General features: G+C 47.5%; 9 protein-coding genes across 10 annotated transcripts; 3 read left to right on the top strand and 6 right to left on the bottom strand.

Annotated features, from left to right (window-relative positions):
- The first annotated feature begins 316 nt into the window (after positions 1 to 316).
- FOIG_15141 (uncharacterized protein) lies at positions 317 to 1,137 on the top strand. The gene has a single exon (XM_031216467.1). It carries the CDS (start codon positions 446 to 448, stop codon positions 1,010 to 1,012), a length of 567 nt encoding a protein of 188 aa, XP_031053911.1. The 5' UTR covers positions 317 to 445; the 3' UTR covers positions 1,013 to 1,137.
- A 3,259-nt stretch (positions 1,138 to 4,396) lies between these two features.
- Positions 4,397 to 5,304, bottom strand: FOIG_15140 (uncharacterized protein). The gene is made up of 4 exons (XM_031216466.1): positions 4,870 to 5,304; positions 4,714 to 4,812; positions 4,589 to 4,659; positions 4,397 to 4,540 (listed from the first exon to the last, which is right to left on the bottom strand). The coding sequence occupies exons 1-4, from the start codon at positions 5,060 to 5,062 to the stop codon at positions 4,445 to 4,447; spliced, it is 459 nt and encodes a 152-aa protein (XP_031053910.1). The 5' UTR covers positions 5,063 to 5,304; the 3' UTR covers positions 4,397 to 4,444.
- Positions 5,305 to 6,713: 1,409 nt separating this feature from the next.
- Positions 6,714 to 7,473, top strand: FOIG_15139 (uncharacterized protein). The gene is made up of 2 exons (XM_031216465.1): positions 6,714 to 7,073; positions 7,123 to 7,473. Exons 1-2 carry the CDS (start codon positions 6,801 to 6,803, stop codon positions 7,183 to 7,185), a joined length of 336 nt encoding a protein of 111 aa, XP_031053909.1. The 5' UTR covers positions 6,714 to 6,800; the 3' UTR covers positions 7,186 to 7,473.
- A 2,056-nt stretch (positions 7,474 to 9,529) lies between these two features.
- On the bottom strand, positions 9,530 to 10,150 carry FOIG_15138 (uncharacterized protein; the record flags this gene model as incomplete). Its single annotated transcript, XM_031216464.1, has 2 exons — positions 9,530 to 9,700; positions 9,752 to 10,150. 2 exons carry the CDS (start codon positions 10,148 to 10,150, stop codon positions 9,530 to 9,532), a joined length of 570 nt encoding a protein of 189 aa, XP_031053908.1.
- A 329-nt stretch (positions 10,151 to 10,479) lies between these two features.
- Positions 10,480 to 10,851, bottom strand: FOIG_15137 (uncharacterized protein; the record flags this gene model as incomplete). The annotated part of the gene is made up of 1 exon (XM_031216463.1): positions 10,480 to 10,851. The coding sequence occupies one exon, from the start codon at positions 10,849 to 10,851 to the stop codon at positions 10,480 to 10,482; it is 372 nt and encodes a 123-aa protein (XP_031053907.1).
- A 1,041-nt stretch (positions 10,852 to 11,892) lies between these two features.
- Positions 11,893 to 13,732, bottom strand: FOIG_15136 (uncharacterized protein). 2 transcript variants are annotated; one of them, XM_031216461.1, is made up of 2 exons: positions 13,440 to 13,732; positions 11,893 to 13,380 (listed from the first exon to the last, which is right to left on the bottom strand). In XM_031216461.1, exons 1-2 carry the CDS (start codon positions 13,615 to 13,617, stop codon positions 12,149 to 12,151), a joined length of 1,410 nt encoding a protein of 469 aa, XP_031053905.1. In that variant the 5' UTR covers positions 13,618 to 13,732; the 3' UTR covers positions 11,893 to 12,148. The 2 variants fall into 2 exon arrangements, with proteins under 2 accessions (XP_031053905.1, XP_031053906.1); XM_031216462.1 differs by having other exon boundaries at positions 12,109 to 13,368; positions 13,440 to 13,697.
- A 547-nt stretch (positions 13,733 to 14,279) lies between these two features.
- On the bottom strand, positions 14,280 to 14,545 carry FOIG_15135 (uncharacterized protein; the record flags this gene model as incomplete). The annotated part of the gene is made up of 2 exons (XM_031216460.1): positions 14,280 to 14,457; positions 14,517 to 14,545. 2 exons carry the CDS (start codon positions 14,543 to 14,545, stop codon positions 14,280 to 14,282), a joined length of 207 nt encoding a protein of 68 aa, XP_031053904.1.
- An 824-nt stretch (positions 14,546 to 15,369) lies between these two features.
- On the top strand, positions 15,370 to 16,723 carry FOIG_15134 (uncharacterized protein; the record flags this gene model as incomplete). Its single annotated transcript, XM_031216459.1, has 1 exon — positions 15,370 to 16,723. The coding sequence occupies one exon, from the start codon at positions 15,370 to 15,372 to the stop codon at positions 16,681 to 16,683; it is 1,314 nt and encodes a 437-aa protein (XP_031053903.1). The 3' UTR covers positions 16,684 to 16,723.
- A 275-nt stretch (positions 16,724 to 16,998) lies between these two features.
- FOIG_15133 (uncharacterized protein) lies at positions 16,999 to 18,252 on the bottom strand. Its single transcript, XM_031216458.1, has one exon. It carries the CDS (start codon positions 18,211 to 18,213, stop codon positions 17,212 to 17,214), a length of 1,002 nt encoding a protein of 333 aa, XP_031053902.1. The 5' UTR covers positions 18,214 to 18,252; the 3' UTR covers positions 16,999 to 17,211.
- Between the last annotated feature and the right edge of the window lie 848 nt (positions 18,253 to 19,100).

Raw genomic sequence — 19,100 nt, 5'->3', positions numbered from 1 at the left:
GAGCCTTTCCTTGGTGGAGGCGCGTTTGGATACGTAGTCCACAATTCTGAGTTGGATGACCAATCAAATGCGACTAGATCTGGCTGCCAATCGTGTTGAGATATACTGTAGCAGCCTTCTCACATGTGCTGACCTTGTCTGACAGGGGCATATCTTGTCTCTATCCTTGCTTCTTTTTATCTTTTCAAGCATCGTTATAGTATTGTAGTTATATAGTTTTCATTTCATAAATTCATAATGGCTTATTGACTTACATTACTACGGCCCAGATCAATGACGTAGCCAGTTGCTACGGAGACACGACTCAAGGGCTCATGGTGACGTGGTTGACTGGACTCAAATGCTCATGACTTTTAACGTCATAAAACCAGAGTCAACACCACACAATGAACTTTTCATAATTCAAACAACTCACAAATAACTGAAACCATCCAAATCCATCGTCATGTCTCTTCGCATCTCCCAATCCCTCCGCCGCGCAGCCCTGCGCCCCAACCCATCAACCCTCCTCAGATCCCCAATCATGGCCCGCCGCTTCGAAAGCATCTCATCAACGCCTCAGCAGAACAAAGATCTGCCCATCCTCTACTCCGCCCACGCCAAAGTCGTCGGCGCCCGCAAGGGCCACGTCGAAGCAGAGTCCCTCAACGTCGACCTCACCATGTCCAAGGCCCTCGGCGGCCCCGGCGACGCAGGCAAGACTAACCCGGAGGAGCTGTTCGCCGCTGGCTACGGCGCCTGCTTCCAGTCCGCCATGAACGCCGTGGCCGCCAAGGACGGCATCACCATGCCCACTGCGCCCGAGGACAGTATTGTTGAGTCGACGGTGCATCTTGTCGGTGACATGAAGGAGCTTGATATGCAGCTTCGTGTGGATATGAAGATTATGGTTAGGGGGCTGGAGCAGGAGCAGTTGGAGTCTATTGTTGACAAGGCTATGAAGGTTTGTCCATATAGTAGGGCCACTAAGGGCAATGTCTGGACAGAATATACGGTTGTTAAGCTAAATTAATTTGAGAGAAGGGCATTATATACAAGTCCGTCTGGACTTGTGCCTTTTAGATTAAGTTAACTCGAAAAATAAATCAGATTACATTTTTATCTGAAATGTAATTACTTCAGCAAGCTACTTCAGTGCTGTTAATACTACCAGGATTTTACCTAACATTATATAAAATAACAAGGTGGCAATTAAAAAGTAATGATTTTATAAGTTTAAATAAATGCTTACACATAGGAAACCGAAAATGCAATACCATCTCTCACGGCATGTTGTTTAATTGTTGAAAAGGACATAACGCGGCTCTGCGATAAGGACTCGTTGGTCGTATCTAGGGTAGCCGACAGAGATAAGATATGACTCAAGATTAAGACCTCCCCCCCCCCCCCCCCAAAGCTGTACAAGTAGATACATACTACGCCCAGAACGTTTCGATATCTGCACCAGCACCATTGTTGAATTTGCATTATCCATCCACAGTTGTGAGCCATGGCTCTTGTCTTCTTACTGACCTTGTTCCAGATCTCCTCTACATCATGGTGAAGCTCAAAGCCTGCACCACATTTCACAAGCCAACATTCAACCGACATTCTCCGATGCTCTTACTGACAGTGACAATCACATGCATCAAACCACCCCGTTTACTGAATCACACCCTTTATATAAATTAAACGAGATCTTCGCTTTAGTCCTGTCACATTGGGTACCATCGCGCGTAGTAGACTTTTCAAAGCACATTCGCCTCAACTATCCGATCATAGTGAGATTTTAGACCAGCCTCACCTGAAAGCTGAAGAGGGGAAACAATTGACATGTGCAGGCCATAATAGGTATCCATATTTTTCCGAATGGGAGGTGTTAGGCGGATGGGCCGACTCCCGGCCGGGAAGCTCCGGCCCTGTCTCTCTCAAGAGCTCAGGCCGAGGGTATACTCTCTATTCTGGGCCTCAATCAACGTAAACTGGATATGGCCTCATCCAGACCTCCGTATTCAAGCGGTGGTTAACTCACAAAATGAGGCTTTAGGACTTCAGTTACAGGGATTATTTCACTGCCGTGGGCCCGAGGGCTCTCGGTGTACATTTCAGCTCTGGACACATGCATTTCCGGGGTTAGTCGACCGACCTCCTCATCGTCTAGGCTTTCACCATATGCAAGATGCGATGGTACCACAGTTATAATTAGTAAAAGTATGGTCTCACTCAAGCGAGATATCGAAGCCATGTTGCGGGGTAAAGCAGCACCGGATGTCGGTGGTTCAAGTTACAGGGGCATGATCACAAAGTTTTGGACCTTGAGTTGAAGCTCTGAAGTCTAGCTGAGAATTATTTCTCCCCCTCGCTTAACTCATTGCTAGTATCGTCTTGATGTTTTCTATTTGATCCAAGGTCTTCGAGTGTTGAGCCTTGGTGTTTAGTCTCCAGCCGAAACGGTCCCGACGAGGCGTTACGAGCAAATATTGGGTATGCATGGTGGTGCAATGCATTCAGGGTCGTCAATGGATATTCGCTACCATCGGATCATCGCCACGTCTCACTACGTACGGTACGACAAACGGGTTACTGGCTCGATCATCCGACAATATGGCACTCACCTTGTAAGCCCATTTCGTTGTACGAGGTTGGTGTTACAATAACAAATGCAAACGCCCAAGCCTACGCGACATTTTAACTCCCCTTCCTCGGAAATATCTTCTTCGCCACCGTAACTTCGCATTGATATCCAACAAGAGACACAAAAACTGATGATCAGACGATGACGAAATCAAATTCACTGGCCCTCTCTTCATCATCAATTTCCACTATCCCATATATATTTCGAATGTCATTGGCTCTGGAACTGTCAGCTACAAAACTATTGACTCTATCAAAGAGCTATTGGCATGGCTTGCAGTAGCATAAACCTTGTCGCATCAACCCCCGCCACCAAATCTGTGGCGAGGAATTACTGGCCGTTTTTTCAATTTGGGCCCTGATCATACCCGAAATGATCACCGTTGGGCGTACTAAAAGCGGGTGTTCCTTTCCACTACCGTCAACGTCGTTGTTGAACCTACACTCAAGATACTTTTAGATCCCCCACAACGACACTTCTCGGCTCTTTTCTCAAATGAACTAGACATTTAGGAATAGCTTATTCTTTACAGAGTTCTGCTCCTTTTGGAAATAATTACAGCTTGATTGCATAGTAAACGTCACTAATACATATTTATTAGAGTCTAGACGTGACGATCAATCTGAGACTAGCGCGCTGATCCATCTACGCATTGACAATCCCCATAACCACTATCTCAGGTGCGTGTAGGCCCTCAGACCCTAGCGGCCGCCCCAAATGTAACTGCTCAGCTCTCGAATCAGCGGTCCGAGGGTCGATGCCGATGGTCCGATATAGGGGTGTGAAGGCCCGGCCCACCATTAATGCCGACGGAAAATAAACAATCAATAAGGGCCGCTAGGCCCCGTTTCTGCGGTCGACTTTGGACCTATCAAATATTCGCCACCATGCCTGGGTACTGTCGCTGTTCCAACTTGAGCTTGCCATCTCTGACCACTCCAATTCTCCCATATAACAAGTCTATTATGAAATCCGTCTCTGCGACTCGTGGGAAGCCTGTTTAGACCTTGGACAGGTTACCCCTTGGAGTATGATATGGGCTGCTACCAAGGTGTTGAGCTGGCCACCCGTTCCTGGACATAGGCCACTTGTGGATACAGCCTAGGCAAAGGGTTAACGGGGAGCCGCCATGAAGTTCAATAATCTATGTGCTGGAGGTAGCCATACATCGGTCTGGGGACTCTATCCGGAGAATTTGGTCCTGCCTAGTGCTTGGTTTCCTCCCAATACTATGGAGCCGCCCAGTGGCAGGAAACTCTCCAATCAATTCTTGGTAGATCTCAGAACCCACAATCCGATTGGGCACTCGGCAGCTGAGAACACGAGAAGGAACGGCGCGGATGGAGCTTCCCGAGACACAGCAACGGCACACCAGCCCCACGAATCCCTACCCGGTCTGCCGGGGCTACTGGCACAGTTACAAGGGGGCAGTTGAGTTGTGACTCGCCGGGCTTCCGACCTCTCGTTCAAGTCGCCAGCAACGCCGCAATTCGAGGTGAGTCTCACATTTCAGCTTTAGAGGTTTGGAAGACGGGTTCCGCTAGCTTGATTCAAGCCGAGATCCGTTGGCCTCCGTCATCGCCTACAGATCCGATAACGTGGTCGTGCATGATCGTGGCAGTGTGCTTTATAAACAAGGTAGAAGAGGGTGGTATTCATTTACTGCATAAACTACAACAATTCGAAAGGAACGACTCCACCCTCCAGCGTCTTCAATAAGATAAAAGAATGTGAGAAACGAAGGTAGCGGGCAGCCTAGCCCTGTCAGTTACACCGACAGACCCGGTTTTATATTGAGGCATCGCCTTCCAGACAACACGAACAAGGCTTCTACTTCCCGCCATTCTTGCCCTTCCCGCCCTTGTAGATGTTGATATTGATGGTGACGGGCATGTTAAAGTCGATCTCACCAATGCACATTTGATACTAGGTAATTTGTAAGTCTTGAATTGGGGATGGGAGGCTGCCACTTACCCCGCTGTTATTGTTGCAGCAAATGATCTTTGAATCGGTGTTGCAAGAGTCCGAGATAGCACACTTGGTACCTGTAGGATATTTAAGACTCCTCGAGTGGTAAAATGGGGATTCGGATTACCTACCACCGTTTCCATCAGGGCTACAGCAGTATGCGCTTCCCGAAGAGCAGACCGCTGTCTGGTCATTCGACGAGCAATCTTTGCTGCCACCGCTCTGGCCTTCTTCAGGCGAGATCTCCTGTTAGATTGAACACCCAAATCTTTTCATTCCCGACTTACTTTTTTTGAGGGATGGGAAGGCTGGGAAGGGCATGTCCCCAAGAGCCGGGGCCCTACGCTCGATATCTCGAGTTTCAAGGCCTTCAGGCTCGGTGGCCCGAGGTTCAACGTCAGCAGCAGCTACGTTACCAACCGGAGACGCCATGGCGCCCTGCAGGAAAACGAGCCCGTAGAGGATAGTGGAAGCGTGCATGATTGATGTTTAGTGCTAGCGCAAGGGAGTGAAGAGAGGCAGTGGAGGATGAATGGAGGGTAAAAGAACGAGACAAAGTGCTTCTGTAACGAGCGGACGGCGAGATCTAGAGTGATCGAGATGTTGAAAGGTGGACAGGATAAACGAGATGGAGGCCGGTATTTGTGCAGAACTCTTTCCTTAGCCTCGAATTCGGTACTCGATGGCAGACTAACAACAACGGCCCAAAAGGTAAATCAGCCCCTTGAAACATTGAGCATTTACCTACCGTCACATATGACTATATATGACATAAGTTTAATTAATTATGTGGCTAGCTATGACCACTCCTCATTCCCAACAGAATGTAAATAGCTACGCACTTAATATTTCTACTATTTATAACTTTATATCTCTTCTCCAATCAACGTCCCTTAATTTCCGGAAGTTGCCCGTGAATGGGCGATCAACCTTATTCTTCATGTTCAGCTAAGATGCACATGCGTGGTGACTTAACAATATGGTAATGACCCTCAGATCTTGGTCAGTCGGAACATCGCCCGTGCTAAGTCTGTTCGCTGCCTTGCGCTTGAATTTGACGCTCAGATAACATGGTGGCACCCAGCCATCACGCCACAGGGCAAAAGATTGGACTATCTCCGGAGACCACATATGGCTACGACGCAGTACCGGGAGGGGTTGCAGCTAATTGAGAACAAACACGAGCAATAGCAGAGAAAAGGTGGACTGGTACGAATTGCAGCATTATGGGCTCTCAGGAGATAGAAACCTACGGCGAACCAAGCCGTGACACGATGCTCCCCCTCCGGTGTGGCTTTGCTGCGGAAGAAGGGTAACCAAGCCCCGTACCTGCGATTGCAGCTACCACCCCTCAAACGCATGCCTCACAGTTGCGCTTATGCGCATGCCAAAGGCAGGCTTGTGAGCAGCTATGCTAAAGGGATTCAAATTATCAACCTCCGCCCGCTTATAGAAATTATGATATAACAGTCGCACCTAAACATCATGCTACAGGTCATAAGACTGGGCTATAATTGCTATTATAACAATTATATTGGTGCTTACAGCTGCTTGTAGGAACCTACGGTGAGCCAAGATGTAACAGATAACCGTAAGTTCTTCGGCCTGTCGGTCGGCCTGTCGGTAGGCCTAAATATAGACTGGACGAGCTCGGGATAGTTTCTGTTGTATCGAAGTTTAATACCTTGACAAACGTGTTCACTAGGAGGGTAAACAGGACCACCGGGCCCGCTTCTCACCTCAGACGTGACAACAGCCCATCCTTCCGGCCTCAAAGTCTACCGGCCTGGACCCACCTAGACCACGCCTAGATTCAGCCTCAAGTCAGCCTCAAGTCAGCCTCAAGTCATTTTTTCTAGTTATTCGACGAGTGGTGGGACGCTTATTGAGTTCAGTGACACCAATTCACTCTTTGGCAGCATCATGTACGTGTTCATGATGGCGTAAGGGCCTCAAAAGAGTTCAATAGCTTCAATTTCCATCTGAGATGCCGAATAAAGCGTCTAGAGGCGAGATTGTGGTTAGGTTGTTAAGAAAAAATGACAAAGACTCATGAGAACTAATAGGGCAGGAAAGGATATATAAAGGGGGCCTTCTTCCCCCTTTAACCATCTATCCTCATCACTCACTCATCTTCACAACTCAGCCAAACAGACTTCAATCTACTCTTCTCTTCAATACTCTCTTTTTGAGATCTCAACACTTTTTAACCACCAAAATGCAATTCTCCATCGTCGCTCTTCTCGTCGCCGCCACCGGTGCTCTTGCTGCTCCTGGTGGTGGCCGTGGTGGTGACCGTGGTGACCGTGGTGGTGACCGTGGTGACCGCAACACCAACACGCAGACCGTCACCTGCACTGGCGGTTCTGCTTACTGCTGTTCCCCTGAGTACTCTGACGGAGGCCTTTTCAGCCACTACCAGTGCAACAAGAACATCAACAGCTGCAACGTCCAGAGCACCATTGTTTGCTGCGCCCAAAATGCCCAAGGAGTATGTGAAGAGCAAGTGATCTTAGAAGAACTACGCTAACTGAATGTAGAACAACAATCACCAGTCGCAGAAGTGCTCTGCCTTCGGCAACCAGAAGGTTATCTTTGACTAAACTCCTTCTCTGGAACCCGACATGAATAATGGCAGCCCTCTGTAACTAGAGTGGGCGGCGTATTATTAACAGTCTCCGGCATTCAGGGTATTTCCAATGGAATGGAGGGGTTATCAAATTGACGAGGGGTATGGATGACAGTTGGATTATTTCTTTCTTCGGTTCGAGTAAGGGGATAGCTCTAGCCAGGCTAACCTTATCCCAACCACCCACGCTCCTTTTATGCTTTATCAGGGGATATGTTTAGTTCTATGGGAAAATGATGAGAAATAAAAAAAGTTTCTCGAGCTTTTATTCAATCTACAGTGAATCTGCCTAACATTATTAACTACTATCTCTTGAAGTCTAGGGTTCTATAGCATGCTATATAACTTGCTATTAATAGGATATATAACGCTTAATATACTAGGCGATGTAAGACGGCCAGCATTATATTTCTATAATCTTTTATAACACCCATCTCAGCGAGCGGTTCTGAGTTCGGACTATCTCGCTACGATGCACTACCAGCGCTGACAGCGGTAAGATTCCCTGTTCCTCCCTTGACCTTGCTACTGACCTAACAACCTGCAGTTCAAACCTGCTCCAACTCAGAGATTTGCAATGCAAAGGTCATTTGCTGCAACAACAACAGCGGCGTAAGTACCATATACCCAACTCTTGTGCGTTATATTCACAATTGTCTTGTTCTAAATGTGCATTGGTGAAATTGACTTCAATGCGCCCGTAACCATCAACATCAACATCTACAAGGGCGGAAAGGGTGGCAAGCGCGGCGGCTACAAGTCCATCAAGGAGTAAGAGAGTGTCTTGTACATACTACCAGAGTCTTGTACCTACGCTTGTTAGCTGCAACTACTTTCGTTTCTCACACTCCTTTTGAATGATGGATTGGGATGATGGGCTTGGCCGATGTGACAGAAGATGGTCGTACATAGTATTTAGTCAACTCTAGCTGTCCAAACGAGGCTATTTGGACCTGCAAAAACTCTCGTTTGCCCCATACTTTTGTGAGATCATTGAAAAGCTCCGGGCATTGTAGATCGCGGGCTCTCCTCTGTGTAGACCCAAGTTGGGTAATGTTTGGTGAGAAGCTCTTGCAGCGCCTAAGACGAGAACGGCAATCAAACGGTCGAGAGCCTCTCGTCCCACTAGCACTGACCATCACGGGAATAACCATGGCTTGCACTAAATCGAGACTAGCCGTTACATTTTCCGGTGATACCACGTTGAGCCGCCTTGCCACAATGGAGAAGCCACTTAGTAAAAGTATCAAGTCATCGACATCGCGGTCTGAGAAATGTTGGTCTTTGTGCCTGACTGAACCTGGTACCGGGGCTTGAGATCCTTGATCGTTGCCAGCCTTAATATGGGAGTGAGATCTTAGTGTCGAGGGGAAGAGATTGACGAAGGTTGGCAAGTTTAGTGCTTTAAACCTAACGTGCTAAGAAAGACAACTTGGCGTTAAAGCTTTCCATTGTTTAGCCAGACCCTCCTAGCGCTTCCGGGAAGTCCATAGGTTGTATTGCCTCTAATAGGCAAATGTTTATGGTCGAGAAGAGGGTATCTAAATTCGTGGCCAAGTAAAGCTGTTATGCGGGGGAATCTAAAAATATGTCCGTTCAGGTTCACACCCGTTCTTAGTGGCCCACGGTCATCTAAACTTTATTCATTTCAGGGTGGTGGGGTAGAGGACAATTGCAAGCCATGCCAATAGCCTCGCCAATAGATCCGCTAGCGGTCCGTCTTCAGCTCAACTACAGGGGTGCATCCTTAGCGGCATTCCCAAGTAAGCTCTAGGTCATCCTCTATTATAATCTTCCTACCACTGCTTTCTTTCTCTTTCTCTTTAACCTTAGGCAATTAATAATAAGCCTAAAATAATTCTAGGTATAGATTTGGAAGTATAGTTAATAAATCAGGGGGCTATAGAAAGTAATATAAGGTTAGGTTTTAGTAATACTGGATAGTTTAGTAGACAAGGGAGTAAGGGCTATATAATTCTACCTACTATAACGGGTCACTAATAGGTATAGGTATTTATCATTATTAGGAGCGAAAAGCTTATATTGCTTAGTGGAAAGCTTGTTCTAGGGGCAGCAGGGTATTGTCCTTGTTAGAATCGTGGAACTTTGTCCACCTACAGTCATCATACGAGTGCTGACAAGCTAGTTATGTCATCCTCGAGCTCTTCCTCAGGTTGCTCATTAAAGTGAGCATAGAAGCCGAAAAGTCCCTCGACATTCTCACATACATCGCTATACCACTCTTCATCATGAACTCCATATCTCCATTTCCACTGCTCTCTGTACTCATTCTTGTAGTACAGGGCGTATGAGCCACCCTAACCGCGGGGACCACCACCAATCTTGAACGCTATGGCAATCTCCCATTCCTCCCAGAGCCACGTGAGTTGATTGTGTTCCCCTTCTCCTGCATCATTCCGTACTGGTACACCGACAGCCTCCATCATGTCCTTCATCTTTTCGCTTCGGAGAGGGGTGATGAAGTCGAACTGAGATGCTTCTCAATGGAATGGAAGTCCCGGACCTGTTATGCCACTAACAAGTGTGCAGAGGTACTCCAAATCTGACGGCGGAAATTCGGCAACCTCCACTCCCCTCTCTTCAATCTTCGCCTCGAGGCCGGCGAAGTATTCTCTTCTTAGCGAGGGGTCGACTGGGTCGTCATCCACACCTTCCAGCGAGGCCGACGAGATCAATGAAGAGATAGCACTCTGATCAAGGACATCTCGTGGCGATTTTATAGACTCAGGAACCTCTATGAGTTCATCGATAGCTTGCATTCGCACTGCCTGTGCGACGGATTCTGGACAGTTCGGCAGAGCAGGCTGGGCTTCGACCTTTTCTACTAGGGTGCGAAGCAAGAACAAATTGTGCTGCAATACCGTTTCACGATACTGGCGAAGAGCGGCTGTGATCTGCTCTCGTCTCTCTTGATTCATGTTGAGTGCATGTCTGATTATTTCATTGACGGTGGGCCTGACCTGCTTCTCACCCACAAGAGATAAGACAAAGGAGAAACTTTCATTACTCGATTTTAGGCAGCACCCAGAATGCAACCCTCTCCTGCAATTTGAGGAACGTGAAACCCGCAATACGACGGAAGAGGCTTGACACGAACTTTAGCCCGGCATCGCTTCACTGGCATGACGTTGTTGCAAATAGCTTTAGAGACTAAATGAATCACACATGACGCGCGGCGTCACAAGGAAATCGCACAGGAAAGAGCACAACAGGGGATAAAATACGGAACGATGAAAGTCAAAACAAGCTATGTAGTGTTCGGTTTAACGCCATCTGTTGACTTGCTCGCAACACAGCATGAGACTCCGCGCCTTTTCAGCTCCTCGTTATATGCCCGAGTTCTGGCTCTATCCTCCTCTGTAGTCTTCCTGGGTATGTTCTCTGCATCTGGGTGGAACATATCCCTACGAGACACATTACGGCCATCGGCGGTGAGGAATCTCTCAGGCATTGGTAGACCATCGTAATACTCTCTGATATGGGTTGGGTTTAGGCCAATTGCATCAAGGATATTCCGTTCGGCGTCGAAAGTACGAAGCACACCATCGTAGCCCAGTGCACTTATGCCATGTCCTTCCGGATCCCTTTTCATCGACCTTTGTATATCGCGCAGGGACATGTTATCAACCACGAGTTGTCGGTCTGCGACATCTTGGGCCTGGAGTTGGTTAATCGAATGGTTAGTATTCTGGCATTTCAGAGACTTCAAGGAGCACTTGCTGCCAGTTTGTCCTCCATATTCTAGCGAGTTGATGCAAGTGGCGACGGCGCTACTTGAAGATTTGGAGCAAAGGAGCCGCTGCAGTGATGCAAGTGAAGCATGTAGTAATAGTAGAAGTAGTCATACGGGCTGTGCAGTCCGTAGATAAGAGACTCCTATGTACGGACCAACTAAACTACCGTATCTGGAAGTCACCGCGGTCGGAATGCGGCACAGTGTCATCACGGGCCCCATCGGCTCGCCCCAGCCCAGGTAACCGGGGCATGGGGTCTCTTGGTAGTAGATCTGACGCAATGAGATCTTGAGAACAGCCTCCAATCTTGTCTCCATTCTAGAATTATCCTCGTTTATGTGTTAGCGATTTTCATTTCGCTATAACATCACTGCGGCTGAGATGTAGTAATCTTTTAGGAAGGTACCATGTGACCCAAAAGTTCCTGTTGGTCCGTTGGTCTGCGTATCAAAAGTCCCTCAAGCATATACCAAATAACGCTAGAGACGATTCGGAATCGTGCTAACAAAGTGACTGTTGAAAGACATCCCTGAATTCCAGGGGCCGTTGCGCTGTTCAGTACGAGACGCAGCTATTCTGACCAACATACAAATACCATTCCTTTAGCATCTGACAACCCCAATTGAGGCTAGACTGTCATGTATCGTGGAAGAATACCGGCGATCAGATCCCGGATGGCAAGGTCCGAACGGTATTACGAGTTGATTAATATGCGTAGAGCAGCGAAAAAAGGGTTTCCGTCTTCGGGCCCATGCCTCAGCTGTGCGAGCCTTGCCAATTTTGAAATCCGATGGGGTCAAATTCGTGTGACGTGCACTCGAACTGCTGCGGTAGCAGGAGGTTTATTAAAGGAAATGTCGGGCTGCCTTGCTTATAAGGAGTCAGGTATTGGTCAAATGACGCCATGTAATGGTTCATGCAAGTCATTGAAGTCTTCATTTCACAGGCTTAGTTGAACAACCTGTTGACTGTTATATAGTGCGTTCTGTTAACAGAATCCTGTATTACTGGGACCCTTCTCACTTCTTGGTACTGAGGCGTTCCATCAGTAATCCATATGATGCACCAAGCTCCCTTTGAAATATCTACCTCTCCCAAGCCGATATGACGATTGTGAAGTAAAGGTTAAATCTAAAGGTCTGTAGTACTGTCAATTAGGCTAACTGAAAGGTTGTTCGTATTTCACAACATAGCTCCGTCCATAGGAATAGGTTGCTGCTGATTGCAATCCCAAAAGTCGAACTCCGGTATGGGATTATCAGGATAAGAATATTGGGTCTGGAGCAGCTGCGTTCCAGGGAAGCTGAACTCTGATGCTTGATAGGAAACTTCAGAGACCTCTGATGCCGTAGCTGAGAAGTTGACAGGCAAGATCGCAGTATTGTAAGATGGAACGCACCCTCCTCTGCCATCTGTTGGAAATGGATCCTCTGTCGTAGTGGGATCAAAGATGGTGTCCAACTGCACTCCTGTCGACTCCTCGGGGCCTCGTTCCGACCCAACAGATGTTTTTCTGGAAATCCTTTCTGAAGGCTTTTGTTCAAAGCGAGCCTCCACCTCATCCAGAATCCCCGCAAGTAATCGGTACAGTTGATCATTATAGCTGGGCGGCTGGTCTTTTGCCTCTACGAACTCAGAAATCAGTCGTCGGCCCTCATCCAGCCAAATTCCGCGTAGAATCCCTATAACCTCTTTAACGACGCCATCCAGATGTGGCTTCGGCATGTTACGGGGTGTTCCAAACAGAATCTTCCAAATCCCGTACCACTGTGCCTCTGGCGAAAGGTTCTTCCCGAAGCGAGCCTGGAGGGCCTTCTGAGAAGCCAACGAAACACTATCCCAGTTCGCTCCAGATCCTGGGGAGCAGGTCTGTTGCAAAATATGATTTCCTTGCAAGTTCAGCGATAAGAACCCCTCAGAGCATATTGGACAGGGGTAAGGCGCTGTATGCCTTCTCTTCAAATGCTGCTTCACGTCGGAGATACGGACCATCTTGAGGTTGATACATTCCAGATGGCGTTCGGGATTCTTTCGGAAGTAAGGGCAAGCGAATCTCTTGATGCTGTCGTTGGGGCTTTGATCACCATCTTCATCCAGGTCGTAAAGATCATCGCCGAATCCAGCTGTACGTCTCCTTTTGCTGGGGGTCGTACTGCGGGATGGAAACTGCGGGCTTTGCTTCTCTTCTTCTTTTACAAACTGATTGCTAGATATGTTCGAGGGAAGTCGGAGAGCATTCAATGATGGTCCCGCTCGAGTCCCTGGATTTCGTGTAACTGGGATTGGAGTATCTGGTCGTTGAGAGAGTTTGCCTCCCTTGAGGACCATTCCGTTCAGTGATAGAGCCTGAGATGAGACTGCTTTGTCTTTGAAAGCCCTCGTCAGAAAGTCATCCAGCAGGTCTTTGTCAGGTACTAGGAAAGAAATGCATATCAGCCTTGCATCGTTCACAGATCCAAAAAGCCTTTCTTACTTGGTTTTTGTGAGTAAGCCCCAGAGCTTTCTGATCTTGGAGGTGCTGGTGAAATAGGCCTTCCATAAGGGCATTGTGAGATTCGTTTATTAAATTGCAAATTAGATTTTGAACTTGTCGCATGACTTTCGGTTGCTGTCTTGGCCCTTATGTACTCATGTATAGAAATTTCCTGCATTATCGTTTCGAAATCCTTTGAACACCTTCGTTTGGAGAACGTCGGTATGGAAAGTCGAAGTATCAGCTTGAAAGAGCGGGTGAAATTATTTGAGCCTCAAGGCGGAGTAAAGAAGTTTAAGTGCTGCACACGCAAGGCAGTTAGCCACGGGGGCTGTGAGACAAATCTACCCGGATTCTACATATTGGTGTGAGGGGTAATGGTAGGAAACCAGTGTCACTATTCTCAATTGGGTACACGGTGGTTTGGAGTTTGATAATCTGGCCATCCGGATCAGAGCCATTGGTTCAGCTCGCCTTGCTTTCATTGGCAAGCTAAACTAGATGTGTGAGCACGGGGGAGTATGTCACACAAATGCGGACGATGTGCTGGCAATCCATAAGTAAGATGGGGGTAGGAATACGCCAAATCAAATAAACTGAATCCATGTGTGACGGCTTTTCCACATTTCTCCTTGTACGTGGGGTGAAGTGACCGAACCAACCGACCCGTAAGCAAACCTAAGGCCTGTATTACCCCATTGATCCATGACACCAACCAGGTTCCTCACTTCGTCTCTATTACCACCTTTGCCCACCAGCCGCAATTCGCTGACAGAAGCTAACAAATAACCGGGTTCAAGGCGCAGCACGTGAAATGAGGTTGAAAGAGGCGTCGACAACCTAAATGTGTGCCTTGGGTGATGGCTTCGTTGGCGCGTCCTTTCCCTTTGGAGGCTGAGGCTGCACGGTGAGGTGGCCACCAGCCAACAGCCTACCCTGGATATCTAAGCCTGGGTCTAGCAGCCAGTCTTGGATGCGGTCATTGTATTCTTTGATGGCACCAGATTGGCTCAAGGGGCTGCAGGAACGGCATTATCAGCATGCGCTGTATATCAACGATCGACGATTAAAACAGACCTTTTAGGGTTTGGTGCGGAAGAAGCCATGGTTTTTACTTAACCGAAGCTCATGTCCGGTAGAGTGTCTTTTGGAAGCTTGCAGACAGCAGCAAAATATATAAACTCAACGTCTTGCACGATTGTGTTGGCTTTTCTCGCAGTTGATGGCTTCATACACGATCGCGGATATCATTTTGAGATAATTGGCCATATGCTGTAAACACTAAGTATCTGGAAACAGCACAGCAAGAACAGCCATTGGCGAAGTGAAGTTACGCAGCTGATACTCCAAGTGATCATGAATGAATGATTCTTGCAAAGCGCATCGCAGCCTCGCTGCAACATCTTCGTCACCTTCATGGCCAGCATATCAGCGTCGAGTATATTTCCTAGGACTCCTCAACTGTGGGCGAGGCCTGACGAGAGGCCTGGCTGAGGGATTGACGTGGCTCCTCAGCGCGCTGCGTGCGTTGGCAACTGCAGGTATCTTTAGTGGGGTTATTAGGGGCCAACTGGCGGTGACAAAGCAAGACAGAACCTAGTTTTGGTCACTCCATCGCCAATCAATATTTAACGGCCTCGAATTCAAGGATAAAATCTCCAACCAGAAGCAACGTTTAATTGCCCGTTCGCATTTGTGTTGGAAGACATGCAGCTACGCGCATTCAGATGAGAAACCTGAGGAAACTGAGCAAAAGCCTTGATACCTAACTGAATCAGTGCCTAAGGAATTAGTGACAATGTGTTAGTTAAAGTGTGGCCTCAAGCATGCTCTCGCATGACATCCACCGTCTCTTATCTGTAGTTGCGGCTCCTGCACTTAACTGAATCCCGTCTTAAGTGCACCAGGGGCCGTTTTTACCTTTCACTCAATGGCTACGAAACTTGATCTCTACAAATCATTTTACCCTCATTTGATTACTGAAGCACCATTCTTACGTCCAGATGTTCTCTCCAACAAATTTGCCAAGATGAACTTGGGGAACAGTGAGCCCCGCCGAGTCGCTGGCGAATCATTTGTTGAAACACAGCCCCCAGACCAACCGCCTCAACCTAGCCGCAGGGCTAACAAGCGTCCCCGCTACCAAGACCTGGAAACAAGCAACAGTGGCCAGAACGAGGAAGAGGATGGTGAAGGAGATGAACGAGATGGCCACAAATATCCAGATACAAAGGTGCCGGTATTGTCATTCGAATGTCCATTCTGCAAATTAGATCCGCGCCGGTATGAGGAGTGCAGGGGCCGCCGATTAAAACGTCTATCCGATGTCATTCAACACATCAAGCGCCAACACCTGTTAGAGGAAGTGAGATTAGAGTCTGAAAGATGTCAGCCAGAGGATATTATTCTCTATTGTGCAAGATGCCGGTGTCTTTTTCATGGTATGGGTGCTGAGCGGAGGCGCCGAAGGCACTTGACTGAGGAAATCCCGTGTCAGATAACCAATATCGAGCAATCCGGTGTCATGCTACCCCGAGAGCTCCAAGAGCTGAAATCAGAGCTTGGTTTATACCCGCGGCATAGTGAAACCTTTAGATGGTACATTATCTGGGACAGGTGTTTTCCAGGGAAACTCCGTCCACTATCGCCGTACGTGGAGATTATTCTTCCACGTCCGCAGGTACAATTGATGATTGAAGATGAACTTCGATCAGTACAACGCCTATCGTCAGCAGAGGTCCGATCGATTGCTAGACGATCTACGGAGAGAATCTACACCACTTCATCGCCCGCATCGGAACCCCAGAGGAACCCCTCCGTACCCCCTGTGCCCCCACGGGCCCGGCCGAATGCTGCGCAGCGAGCCCCAGAACCAACCCACAGGGTCTTAAATTACACGCCTCCCAATCGGGCGTCTTCCTCTCAACCTTTCCAACTCTTTCGCCGACCGCAAGGTTTCGAAAACGACTCTGACTCGTATAATACTGGTGTCTTTGGAACACCGAATGCGAGTCAGGGCGACAATTCCTTTCATCGGAATAATACGTTTACTACTAACAGTGCACCAATTCCAATTTCGGGCTTTGGGGTATATACGACTTATGAGCACAACATTGTTGACTCTGGATATTCTACTGCTCCTTGTGTTGGATATTCCACTGCTTCTTTCGAGTCGGCAAGTCAAGACGACGACTATTTGAACCCAGACGGTGATACTGTGGGTCGCTGCGGCTCACAATATTGATTGTAGTATGCACAGCGTGGCCTATGATCCTTTACTAACCATGGAGGTTTCAAACTCTAGAAAACTTGAAGAGACTGGAGTCAAGCTTGGAGCCGCAAGGCTCAATCGAAACTAAAAGATTTATTCTCTATTCCGTTTCTTTGTTTTCTTTTGGTACTATTTATTATCTTTAGAGACCAATTTTATCTACCAAGTCTGTTAGGAGAGATTTGCTTTGTTCTTATGAGTTCATGCAGCTTATTATATGTTTACCTTTTCTAACTTTTATTTAAGGTGGCAGCTTTGCAAAATGTTGATAAATCTAATGGACAAGTGGTTATGTTTCTGGTGTTATTTATTGAGCCTATGTAAATAGACTGTAGTCGTGAGAACCTTTGATCTAAATATCCTTCGTCAAGGAAATCCAAGTTCGGAACAATTCTAGTTTTTGTCTATGCCCATGTGGATCAATCATTTTGAAGCCAGGAATTCCTCCATAAGTACGTCCTCAATCCATAACTTGAAATCTAGCCCATGCTCTAGATAGTCCTACTCTTGAATAACGATGTTCAACAAATCTTGCAACCCTAACTCGTAGAGTGCACTATGAGCGTTACTCTCTTGAGTATCGGGCAGCTTCTGATGCTCGACAATCTCCGAGACAAGTTGCACACCATATAAACCCCAGAAGTCCCGTGCCATTGATGTCTTGAGCCCAAGGCCCCGATCCAGATATGGAGACCGAGGCCACTCCGTAGCCGGAAAGATAATGGACCACATACGATTCCAGCGCCTCTTTTCACTCAAGTACTGATCATTGGCTCTTATCATTAAGGCCTTTTGGTCTTCATTGACCCCATCCGTTGGGTCTGGGTAGCGCTTTTTGCATCTACCGCTCAAAATGTGATCATCGCGATCAATCAGCGAGTTGAACTTCTGATAGCATCTTGAACAATACGGTGATCGGGAGTGGTGTTTCATGACGTGCTCAATAACACCCTCGATTGACTTGAGGCCGTCTGTGAGGAGGCATTGTTGGTGCTTTTCTGGGTCGTAGATGTAGAAGGGACAAGCAAAATGAAAGAATGCCCTAGTGCGGGGTGCATATGAAACAAAAACGAACTTCTCATCATCAATGTCGTCTTCCTGCTTCACTCGCCGCCTGCCTGAATAGCGATGAGGTGTCCTGAATCGTTCCTGGGGCTGCAACCTGTCTTCTGGTGGCGCGATGTACTCTACCCCAGGCATCCATCGCCTAAACAAGTCTGTCGATAGCTGCAGTAGCTCCAGTTTCAGGTGATCGTACGCAGGTGCAGGATACCAACAAGAATTTCGATGGTGAGGATTGGCCTCAGTTGTTGAACCTTGCCATTCGTCTGATGTGAGTGTGGCACACTGGCCTACAGCTTCACTATATCGATTGGCGACAGGGCTTTGGTAATCGCTCGCCCTGTAGTTTCTAGCGCCCCTCAAAGGCAGGGCGAGATTTGTGTGGTGAGATTGAGGCCGCTGCCTCATTGGAAGCCTGTTAAAGGATCGGTCGTCGCACATGGTTTTGTTCAGGAATAAATCCTCATATAAATGTCGCGGTAGTTCCTGAATATTTACGAGGCAGATACAATGCCTTTCGCCAAAGATATATAGATTAAATTAGCTCTACAACGTAGTTTTCTTCATTGTACCCGAGTGAGGCCCAAACAGCACAGCTGTGTATACCACTTCTAATTGGCAGATTGGCTGTATCTCAGTGAAATCTTATTGGCCTAGCCACTACCTGGAAGGCCTCAAAGCAGGTACTGTGACAAAATAGCTGCTGCACTAACAGGCCACAAAACTTGAAATAGTGGAGATTTATTCCGTCATTGTCATGCAAGGTGTACCTGTAATTCTCAGTGGCTTGGCAACAAATATACAGACCATCTGTAGGGCGTTTCGTTAAACTGGTTCTAAACTATGACCGGTAAATAATATTTCTTTTTCATGGGCAAACTATTATATCCTTTTGATTGACTCATTGATACTTGGCAGTTCAGGTCGGGCCGTGACATAGGTTGAAGTTCTTGGTTCCTGCAGCTGGTAGGTCTGGAACAGGGGTTTGTCTAGGTGTTTCGTTGGGCAGACTCAGCAGTTGCAGTACCTAATATGGCACCCTTAACTCACGTCATCAGCAATCTTTTGGCAATGCGATCTCCTTGGACATCAATTTTAATGCACTGTACCCGACTATTGTGCTCTTGAGGGGCCTAACTGTAGTACACCGGGTTTTGGGCAGTAAACAAGCAATTTTACTGTATGGAAGTTTTATTATTAAAGCCGTAGTCTTCTCATATATGAGCACATCGGGGAACACGTAAGACTTGTTCAAGCCTGTTGCTCGCCCAACCTGCACTTTACTCAAGCCCAGACTATCGGCAATAGCCTGATCGATGCTTGGGTTG

The sequence above is a fragment of the Fusarium odoratissimum genome (genome assembly GCF_000260195.1).
Source record: "Fusarium odoratissimum NRRL 54006 unplaced genomic scaffold supercont1.47, whole genome shotgun sequence".
Lineage (NCBI taxonomy): Eukaryota > Fungi > Ascomycota > Sordariomycetes > Hypocreales > Nectriaceae > Fusarium > Fusarium odoratissimum.
This window is presented reverse-complemented; position numbering and strand designations above follow the sequence as displayed.

What these genes read in the sequence shown, in the direction of transcription:
- FOIG_15141 (XM_031216467.1), top strand. Translation starts at nt 446, where the DNA reads ATGTCTCTTCGCATCTCCCAATCCCTCCGCCGCGCAGCCCTGCGCCCC.
- FOIG_15140 (XM_031216466.1), bottom strand. Translation starts at nt 5,062, where the DNA reads ATGCACGCTTCCACTATCCTCTACGGGCTCGTTTTCCTGCAGGGCGCC. An exon ending in CTTCCCATCCCTCAAAAAAA is followed by an intron (nt 4,813 to 4,869) that starts GTAAGTCGGGAA and finishes TCTCGCCTGAAG; the next exon opens with AAGGCCAGAGCGGTGGCAGC. An exon ending in GCTGCAACAATAACAGCGGG is followed by an intron (nt 4,541 to 4,588) that starts GTAAGTGGCAGC and finishes CAAATTACCTAG; the next exon opens with TATCAAATGTGCATTGGTGA.
- FOIG_15139 (XM_031216465.1), top strand. Translation starts at nt 6,801, where the DNA reads ATGCAATTCTCCATCGTCGCTCTTCTCGTCGCCGCCACCGGTGCTCTT. An exon ending in GCGCCCAAAATGCCCAAGGA is followed by an intron (nt 7,074 to 7,122) that starts GTATGTGAAGAG and finishes AACTGAATGTAG; the next exon opens with AACAACAATCACCAGTCGCA.
- FOIG_15136 (XM_031216461.1), bottom strand. Translation starts at nt 13,617, where the DNA reads ATGCAGGAAATTTCTATACATGAGTACATAAGGGCCAAGACAGCAACC. An exon ending in GGCTTACTCACAAAAACCAA is followed by an intron (nt 13,381 to 13,439) that starts GTAAGAAAGGCT and finishes TTTCTTTCCTAG; the next exon opens with TACCTGACAAAGACCTGCTG.
- FOIG_15133 (XM_031216458.1), bottom strand. Translation starts at nt 18,213, where the DNA reads ATGTGCGACGACCGATCCTTTAACAGGCTTCCAATGAGGCAGCGGCCT.